The 10,508-nt window shown below is 41.8% G+C and overlaps 1 protein-coding gene across 1 annotated transcript in view; it reads left to right on the top strand.

The window, feature by feature from the left end:
• LOC109476196 overlaps window positions 1-10,508 on the top strand; it is a 76,625-nt gene that overhangs the window by 14,790 nt on the left and 51,327 nt on the right. The window contains exons 2-5 of the mRNA XM_019777082.1: window positions 109-205; window positions 8,024-8,063; window positions 8,220-8,352; window positions 10,211-10,262. Coding sequence (XP_019632641.1) covers window positions 109-205; window positions 8,024-8,063; window positions 8,220-8,352; window positions 10,211-10,262 — 322 coding nt within the window. The remainder of the gene's footprint in view (window positions 1-108; window positions 206-8,023; window positions 8,064-8,219; window positions 8,353-10,210; window positions 10,263-10,508) is intronic.

The following is a 10,508-nucleotide window of genomic DNA, read 5'->3' as shown; positions in this document are numbered from 1 at the left end:
TATATTGTATTTGTTACTTTCAGCATTTTTTATGTCGCCATTTCTTTGTATATTCCAGTTGATTGGATTAAACTGATACCAAACCTGAACCTATTGACTCTATACCAGGTCACCGTTGCACCGTTGAAACCTGTACCTGAAGGGCAGCTCTGTCAGATGCAACTGAGCCATGCGGCGGTCAACTTTGTCGCGAACCACCAGTATGGTAGGCTTGTCATGTATTGTTTTACATTACCCTTTTTGTAAGAGCTACGTGCTTTACTGCAAGTGTTGTCATCAGGTACAAGAAGAGGAACATAATTTTAGCAGGACATTAGCGTGAGCTATCTACAATTTTTTGCGGGAGGATCTCAAACCTACCATACCTCACCGGATGTGCACGCCCGAGTTATCTACCATTCAGTACCTGTGTGTCTTGCTGGCCATAAAGGTCTTGCTGGCTTATTAGGTTTAGCCATTGAAGGCTATTATTACATACACTAAAAGGACTCCAGAATTCTAGTACTTCAGTCTCTGCATTTCCATCTTGAGAATCCGTTCGCAACAGAGAGTCGCCACAGTAAACGATTTTACAGATTCCCTCTCTAACTCGGTTCAGCTGGCGAGAGCTTCTCACCCAGATGCAATTGTCATAGTTGGGGACTTCAATTCCAAACACGAAATGTGGTGGCACCTGGACCAAACGACTTCTGCCGGGGCCAAACTATTTCAAACCACTCAATTTCTAAATCTTACTCAAATTGTTGAGGAGCCAACTTGTGATTTATCTCAGAATCCTTCTCTTATTGATTTGATACTCACGGACGCTGTTAACTATGTAGATACTACAGCGATATTGGCACCCCTATCAGGATGCCACCATAGTCCGACTGTCTGCTCTATGTTATTTTCTGTGTATTCCCCCAAACCGTACTCACGTATTGTTTGGGATTACCGGAATATTGATTTGGATAAACTATCTGTCTTTTGTTCACACCCTAAATGGTGCGACATTTTCTCTTGTTTATCCGTCGAGGACTCTGCTGAAAAGCTAGCCCAATTGATCCTAGAGGCCAAAGACCTGTGTGTTCCTAGTAAATCCATAGTAGTTAGACCGAGGGACAAACCTTGGATAACTCGCGATATTCGTAAATCAATGAGATTGCGTGACAAACTCCATAAAATTGCCAAACTCTCCAATACCCCTATTAATTGGGCTGCCTACCGCAGAGTACGTAATCGACTTTCTAATGCTATATCTAATAGTAAATCCTCATATTATAATCGTCTTGTTAACTCACTTGATGAACCATCAACTCTAGGTAAAAAGTGGTGGCATATTGTGAAATATTTTTATAAACCGAAAGTTACTTCTACAATTCCTCCTCTTAAAGAAGGTGCTTCTTTAATAGTAGACTCAGCAGATAAGGGCAAAGATTTTTAATGGTTATTTTGTGTCACAGTCCACTATCGATGATTCAAATGCTTCTTTGCCACCATTTCATTTTCCTAACTGACCAACGTTTGTGTGAAATTACCACCTCCGCTGAGGAATTTGTCTTTTTGTAGGTAATTTAGACATTTATAAGGCCCATGGCCATGATGATATCGATAATTAGTTCCTTAAAGTTATTACACCTTTAATTGCCGATAAGATAGCATATGTGTTTAATCTTTCTCTGTGCCATGGAATTTTCCCTGACATATGGAAATTTGCAAATGTTATTCCTATTTTTAAAAAGGGGGATCCCCAGGACAAGTGTAATTATCGCCCGGTTTCCTTATTTCCATCCTTGTCAAAAGTCCTTGAAAAAATAGTTTATAAACATTTGTACATTTATTTTATGTATAACAACCTCCTTTACCGATTGCAATCTGGCTTCATACGGGGCGACTCGACTGTGCGTCAGCTGGTGTATTTTACTCATTTAATATTTGAAGCCTTGGATTCGGGAAAGGAGGTTCGTTCAGTCTTTTTAGATTTTTCTAAGGCCTTTGACAAGGTATGGCATACTGGCCTTGTGTTCAAATTGCAAATGAATGGCGTCGAGGGGCCCCTGATTAACTGGTTATACAGTTATATTGACAAGAGACATCAGCGAGTCGTTCTCGATGGCCAGTCATCTAATTGGTGCTGTGTCCCTGCGGGTGTCCCCCAAGGGTCTGTTCTCGGTCCCTTACTTTTTCTTGTATATGTTAATGATATTGTTGATGGACTAGTCTCTCAGCCTTTTCTTTTGCCGATGATAGTTCTTTGCTTCAAGTTGTTGATAACCCATTACATGCTTCCGTCTCTCTCAATTTGGACCTGGAAAAAATCTTCTTATGGTCTACTAAGTGGCTGATGGAATTAAATCCCACAAAAACTGAAGAAATTTGTTTTACTTCTAAAAAAGTCCGTCAAGCCCACCCCCCACTATTTCTTAATAATTCTGTAATAAAATCAGTTTCCTGTCATAAGCATATTGGGATTATTCTTAGTTCCAATATGTCTTGGCATTTTCATATTGACAGTATTGTTTCTAAAGCTTTCAAAAATGTTAACCTATTTAGGGCCTTGAAATTTAGATTACCCCGCCATGTATTGGAAAAAATTAACAAGTCTTTCATACGTTCATTGTTGGAATATACTGACGTTGTCTGGCACGGGTGCACAATCGAGGAATCAAACCTCATAGAAAGAGTTCAGTATTATTGCTCCCTCGTTGTGCCTGGTGCCACAAAAGGTCCTCATATTCTTTAATTTGTCAAGAGCTCGGCTGGGAGACTCTGTCCGAAAGGCAACACATTCATCGCCTATTACTATTTCATAACATTGTAAACGGATGTACTCGGGAATATCTTTCAGATTTACTTCCATGTACAATTACTGCTACTTCTATCTACAATCTGAGAAACAGTAGTAATCTGAGAACCATCAAATTTTCTACCAATCGTTTTGGAAAGTCTTTTATACCATATTCCATCACTGGATGGAACAACCTGAATTTAGAAATCCGTACTCTTTCGTATCCAAAATTTCGTTCAAATCTTTTCAAATCGGTACGTCCTGTAAAGTTAAACTATTTTAGCTTTGGTTCTCGTTATTCCTGTATTCTCATTACCCGACTTCGTCTGGGCACCTGCAGCTTGAATCACAGTCTTTATACCCGAGGTCTTGTTACAAGTCCATCCTGTAGCTGCGGGTGTCCATATGAAACGATTGCTCATTATTTATTGCACTGCCCTATATACACCTACCAGCGCTTAGTCCTTTTTGGCAAGCTTTTAAGCATACTTGGTAATATTGTTGATTTAAACACTCTTTCTGATAATTCCATACAATATTCAGTTCTTCGCGGTAGTTTCCTTTGTTCGTATGACACCAACTGCAAAATAATGTTAGCCGTACAAAATTATATATTAGAAACAAAAAGATTCTAACTGTATGTGTTTTCTGGGATGGGAGGATTGTTACCCACGCGAGGTCTCATGTATTTTTAAATGTCTTGTAAAATATTTTTCTTTCATTGTAAAAGTGGCTGCGAGAATATAAGTTGTACCTAACTTGAGTTCGCAGTCACTTAGTCCATGTATTTTCATTTGTAATTCTCATTGAGCTTCTGAATAAAAAAAAAACAAAAAAAAAACAGAGAGTCACAAGGGACTGACGTGATTTTATATTTATCCACTCTGGCAAGCAAACCTTCCTCGCTCAGGTCTTTTATTGCGCTCAATAAAGGTAAAATAAACAAAATTAACCAAATTAGAAAGGTTTCGATCCTACCTGTTCCTTCTACCCCAAAGATCTCCAAAATAGACCAAAATTATCAAGAGGAAAAACAAGAGTCCGTTTCGTTCTTGTTAGAAAGAATCAAGTGCTCTTAAAAGCTGGCATTTCGGCTAGGTTCGTTATTTTATAGGGTTTGTTAAGTTATTGAAGTAAAATTTGCGGAAGTATTGTTACCGTAAATTTAGTTTGTTTTCAGCAATTGACTTTAAGATGATAAAAATGTTTACTTTAATAGTTGTTACTTTTAAAGTTGTTACTTTTATAGTTGTTACTTTAATAGTTGTTTAAAAGTTGTTACTTTTATTAATAGTTGTTTGAAACTTGTTACTTAAATAGTTGTTACGTTCAAAGTTAAGAAGGAGACATCGATCAGTTTTTTTCATGTTTCAATGGCGTAATTTAAAATGGTCTGCTGTGGACTGCTACCCCGGCTTTTCGTATATTTCTAGTGATGGCCTCGGAGACGCCAGCAATGTAAGGTAGAGTCACATGGCCCTTGGGTCTGGTGTCTGTGCGGGTACGCGGGTGTGGGGTCGTGGGGTAAGTTTCCTGAGTGCCCGGAGTCTGCCACGCCCATTTGGTATAGCCTGCTACCGACAGTACAGTCTTCAGGTGTTCATACTCGTGTGTATTGTCTTCTTTTTCTGTAATAATGTCTGCCCTGTGTCTAGCTGTTCATATCACCCATCTATTTTTTTCAACTTTGAAACTTTATTCACACACCTTCTTGCAGACAATAAGTCTGAATTGACAGGCATTTACAATGATATAGATTAAAAACGTTAAGGAGTTAAAATAGACAATGAATCAAATTCGGTTTGAAATCAATAAATATAAGTGTGAAAAAAACTTGTATAGTCTTCTATATATAATACAATTCATGAGGTCACGTCGGTATTTACAGATTGTCAGTTAAAGTGTTTGTTCAGCAAGTTTGTCATGTAAGGTATCATAGAGTTTTTGTGGCGAGTTGTTCTACAGATGGGAGTGTCCAGTTTGTTAGCACTACGTGTGTTTCTGCCGGACATCTGTTTACGGAATGGGGGTAACCAGTCACTGAATTCAGAGTTGAGGAGTTTCTTGGCGAAGGTGAGGCATAGGTGAGTACGTCGTTCTGCCAAGGGGTCAAGGTTCAGTGTAGACAGTGCTGAGGTGTAGTCTGTGAACTGTGTGCCCAGGATGATTCTGCATGCTCGTTTCTGTTGTCGTTCTAGCCTTGCAGACTGTGTACAGGTCAGGGCCGGGTGCCACACCGGTGCCGCGTATTCCGTAGTGGGTCTGACGTACACGATGTAGACTGTTGTGAGGTCTTGTGTAGTGACTCCAAACCTCTTCAGTCGGCGTAACAGGAACAGTTTTCTGTTTGTGGCGCTGATCATGTTGTCTACTTGTATGTCCCATTTGAGGTCACTTTGTATTGTCACTCCCAGGACTTTGATGTGAACAACTGTCTCAAGTGTCTGTCCGTCAATGAGGGGTGGTTCAGGAGTGGGTGGGGTCCTAGCATGTGGAGTGCTTTGCACTTTCGGGAGTTCATCTTCATTTTGTGTTCTCTGACCCAGGTACTAAGGTTGTCAAGGGAGGTTTGTAGTGAACACTGTTGGTGGAGGAATCTGACTTGGGTGAGGTTCATGTCATCTACATATTTCCACCTGTTGCTTAGCTCCCTGAGTGCACTGTTGATCAATGCAAGGAAAATAATAGGACCCAGGATGGTTCCCTGTGCTACACCACAAGACAGATGTTGCCAGTCCGAAACTTGGCCATGGTAGCGCACACGCTGTCGTCTGTTGGACATAAAACTACAGATCCATGGTAGGAGGGATGGTCGCACTCCTAAATCAATCAGGCACTTCACTGCGGTGGTATGGTCGACCAAGTCGAACGCTTTAGAGAAGTCAGTTGTAATGAGCGTACTGGTGGTGTTAGGAACTGACGATGATCTGTAGAGAAAGTCAAGCATGCTGATCAGGGCATGAGTGGTCGATCTGTTCTTTCTGCATCCGAACTGTCCGGGGTCCAGGTTGGTGGATATGTCCTGCATAATCCAGTGTGCGGCGAAACGTTCACAGTGTTTAGCGAGCTGTGCAGTGAGAGAAATCGGTCTTAACTCGTTTATATCAGGTGGAGAGGTTTTGGGAAGAGGATTAACATTTGCTTCTGTCTATTGGCGAGGGATGATTCCTTCTCTGAAGGACAAGTTCATCAGTTCACAGAAAGGCCCGCTGATCTCGCATGCAAATTCCTTCAGAATCAGGGCTGGGACGCCGTCAGGTCCAGGGCTCTTGCTACAGTTCGTGGATTTGAGTTTTGTGAATGCGTCCCACACGTGGATGGTAGGAATAGGATGTGCCGGTAGGAAGGTTGGAAGCATAGACATGTCCAATGGCGGGAGGGACTGTGATATACTGGCGATCTTGACATTGATCGCGTTTGCTATGGCACTGTAGTTGTTGTGGTCAATACCTGGTACTTGGATATGGCAGGCTTTCTTAGTCGTGTTGCACATGACCTTGATCTTGTGGTGCCAGGATTTGGGGTTGCTGTTAAGGTGGTTGTCAACGTTGACGTTGTAGAACTGTTTTTTTTTTCTTGCTTTCCTGATTTCCCGTGCTACTTTGTTTCTGTAGAACTTCGTCAGTGTTGTCGAGCACCCGGATTGAAAGCTCCTCTGCCGCTATGTAATGAGCTGTTTTATACATGGAGATATCCAGGGTTTGTCGTTTGGGTGCAGCTTGACCGTTTTGTATTCCATAGGTTGGTGACTGTCAAACAATAGGTACTGGTCTTTATGGGTTGGCTTGCGGTAAACATCAAACTTCATACTACCATCCTCCTTTCTAGATATCAGAGTGTCCAACATAGGTAGGGCCTGATTTACCTCAGGTGAATGGCGTCTGTGGAATGTCTCTATGTGTCTAGTCCTTATCACGGCACCCGCATCGTCCACGTACCGGACCCAAAGTTTCAGACTCGGTGAAGGTGGCCAGGCCGGCATGTGTCTCAAACCACTCCATGAAAAGGTTGGCGACAATAGGACTCACAGGTGAGCCCATGGCAGCGCTCTACCTGTGCGTAGAACCCCCCTTCGTACTTGAAGTATGTTGTTGTGAGACACAGGCGGAGTAGCTCCGTTATCTTTTGATGAGACAATTTGGTACGGCCCGTCAGGGAGGAGTCATTGACGAGTCTCCCCTGGATGAGTATGAGACTTTCCTCGAAAGAGTGCAGTAACGTCAAAGGACACAAGGCTCTCGTCCTCGTCCAAGGTGATCTGAGACATCTTCTCCATCAACTCTACACTGTTCTTGAGGTGATGCTGAGTTCTACCAAACAGGGGGGCGAGGATATAACGAAGTTGATTTTCAACTGTTTTACTGCGTGTCTGGTCTTAAAATTTAGGAGTTATATATTACGAATGAGAGACCAAAATGTACCAACAGTCTTAAAGCGTAAGCCACAGATGTCGTGGTAGAGGTCTGTAGTCTTATGGAAAAGTTTAAAATTGATCATTTCTTAATGCTTCGTTAAACAAAGCAGATATTGCAGTTTCCTGAGTGCTGGCCATGGAAAATCGAATACTTTAATTTCATCAAAAATGGGCAAATAGACAGCAAGTTTCATATTTTCATATTTCACCTTCATAAGGCCCTTGTGTCAGATGACTTAACCCGGGGACGAGAGCAACTCGTTCCTATGATGTTTATTTGGCAAACAATATGGCTGCCGTGCGCACTAAGCGATGCCGACACAGCATGAAACGTCGGGGATAGGCTTTACAAACATCGTATATATCTATATCGGTATTTAATAGGTTTAAACTTTCAAAGTCGAAATATTCTTACCTGCAAATCTTTAAAATCACACGCATTTTGCACATTGCACTTTGATATTTCGAGCCATGCATTCTTAAATGTCTTGTGTGCTTACAACGCCATCTACCGGCATTGGTGAACCTCTTCAGGTTACTAACATCATTTACGTGTTTACTTCATTTACTCGATGACTGCATTTATAAACATGATCAAATTTCTTTTTTTGACAACGCTACTATGATCTGGAAGGTTAACGCCATGATAATAAAAAGTCTTGGGCCCTTGTCGTCTTAATAAAAAGTACTCGGACATAAAAAGTACGGATGGATGCATGACCGCATGGTTCGCCCGCCGTTAGGATGTTACTCTGCTACTCCAAATGCTACGCCGAAATGCGAAAATATACGGTCTTTATAGGACATATCGTTATCGTTCAACAGAATGTTATTCCTTACAGGATCACCAATGTACGGGGGCAAGTGGGACTTCTCCAAATGGTGAGATATTTGCATCCCCCAAACATCCAACCGATTTTATGTTTCATTTGTCATTCCCTGAAATCCAAGGCATCAATACCTACCTATATGAAAAACAGGAATCTTAAAATTTAGCTTGCTTTTATCTTCACGAACTCTGTTGTTCAAAATGCCCAGGTTATCATTCATCATGACGCCACACGGAGAAGTCATCTCGATCTTCTACCCGCCAGACGAGGACAAAGAAGTTCTTGCTATGAAGAAGGGGATTCTGGGAACCCTATCCGCTCGCCTGCATGACGGATCAGAAGTTGGTATCTAAAAAATAACTTTACTCTGGACTTTTCTTTCTTAGATTGTGGATAGTTGTGATGATTAGAAAGTGAAAAAGTGAAAGTGATCTCGAACCAGTTTAGCTCATTGAAGAGCTAATCTTCCACTGGTCATGACAGAGAAGACAGATGCTATGTACAGTATTTACAGGTTCATTGTACCGGGGAAATTCCCCTAGCTCTTTTCGACAAGCGCAGTGAACAGTGGACCACGTTTAACGTCCCGTCCTAAGGACTGCGACCCTAAACAGTAGCGTGCATGTCGGGTGAGCGACATCAGTCGGGATTCGAACTCGCAACCACTGAACGATATAGTCCTGATTTTCCTCAAATTTTCAATCTTGCTGTATGCCGAACATGTCACTTCGTCATGGGTTAGGGGTTTCGGTTTTTTTTTTTTGCGCTTTTAAAAGATCCATCTTACTGTGTTATCTGCCTATACATAAATTTGTATTCCAACACACCTTGTTAGTATTAGTTTCTAAGCTTACCATGTTTCTAAGTTTGTATCCTAATCATTACTTCCTTGTTATGTTTTTTTATTCATTTTTATCTACACTGTATTTGTTTAGTTGTGGCGCTAAGATAAATTTTGTAAACTTGAGTACGCCCCACTATGTCTGTATTGTATCGTCACCTGAATAATAATAATAATAATAAAACTCGCAACCTCTTAGTTCAAGGCAGGATCGCTAACCACTGGACTACACACGCTACATATGTGATAATGGTTGTATATATATAGAATACAACACGGTGTATTCCGGATCCGCATCGCCCGAGGTACCAGCCCGACCGCGCGTCGGATCGCCTGACGACCGAAGGCCGAAGGAGGATCCGATCCGCGGGAGGGCTGGGACCGAGGGTGATGCAGAATACACCGTGTTGTATTGTATTTATGTAATATCCACCCGAGAAAACACGCATTTGAATGCGAAATGAGAGAAAATTTGGTGTCCCTAAACAAAAAAAAAATTAACAACATCAATTCCAACATCCGTATTCTGTATTCAAATTTTCGAAAGCGCGCACGTTAATAGTTCTATGGAATATTTGTAGGCCCGGGCCGTGCGCGTTAATAACCCCGGGCCGTACCGCTAGTTATGTCCTACCTGGGCCGCGATTACGTTCGATATGGGTGTTCCGGCCCGTGTGATAACTAGCGGTACGGCCCGGGGGTTCTTTACGCGTACGGCCCGGCCCTTCCAAATGTTCCGTGGAACGATTCGAACGCGTTTCGGCTAACCGCGTGCACCGATTTCGAAATTCGAATACAAAATTCGGACGTTGGAATTGATGTTGTCGCATTTTTTGGGTTTAGGGACACCAGATTTTCGCTCATTTCGCATTAAAAGGTGCGTTTTCTTGGGTGGGTATGACATACATGTAAATAAAATACAACACGGTGTATTCCGCATCACCCTCAGTCCCAGCCCTCCCGCGGATCGGATCTCCCTCCGGCCTTCGGCCGTCGGGCGATCCGACGCGCGGTCGGGCTGATACCTCGGGTGATACGGAATACACTGTGTTGTATTCTATATTTATCACACGGGCCGGAACACCCGTATCGAATGTAATCGCGGCAATCACGTCGGCAGAACGTACTGCACCTGCGCGAAACCCGTAATGTATTGTGCATAGCATTTCGGCAGAATGTCTCACATAAGGTCGTATTCGCACATATAAGGTTAGCATTTCGACAGTAGTTTCCAAATGTTATGTCGGAAAAAATATCATCTGCAACAGGCAAAATTCTGATGCAACGTTGACCAAAAACCCAACGAAAAACGCGAAAATACGTGTCAACCTCAGACATCATTTTCTGTCGTTCTTTAGGGTTCAACTGGGAAAAAATGGAGATACGAAGTTGATGAGAAGGGTTACGAAGGTACAGTTTATTTATTTATTTATGGACAAAGACATGCTATTAAATTGAATATAGAGAAGGTATTGACCGAGCTGAAAGTTCCTAATTATTTCTTTTCTGAACACTTTTTACATTTGCAAGCTTATGGCAAACTTTACCATTGTCAGATGATGTAATGTTAATTGTTTTGAATTTTTTAAAGAAGGGAATAAACAAAGTAGTAATAATAAATCTTTTTACACCTACTTGACTGTGTTGGTCCGGTGC

The sequence above is a fragment of the Branchiostoma belcheri genome, unplaced genomic scaffold (genome assembly GCF_001625305.1).
Source record: "Branchiostoma belcheri isolate BF01 breed outbred unplaced genomic scaffold, Haploidv18h27 scaffold366, whole genome shotgun sequence".
NCBI lineage: Eukaryota > Metazoa > Chordata > Leptocardii > Amphioxiformes > Branchiostomatidae > Branchiostoma > Branchiostoma belcheri.
The sequence above is the reverse complement of the archived record's forward strand: the minus strand, read 5'-3'. Positions and strand labels throughout refer to the sequence as shown.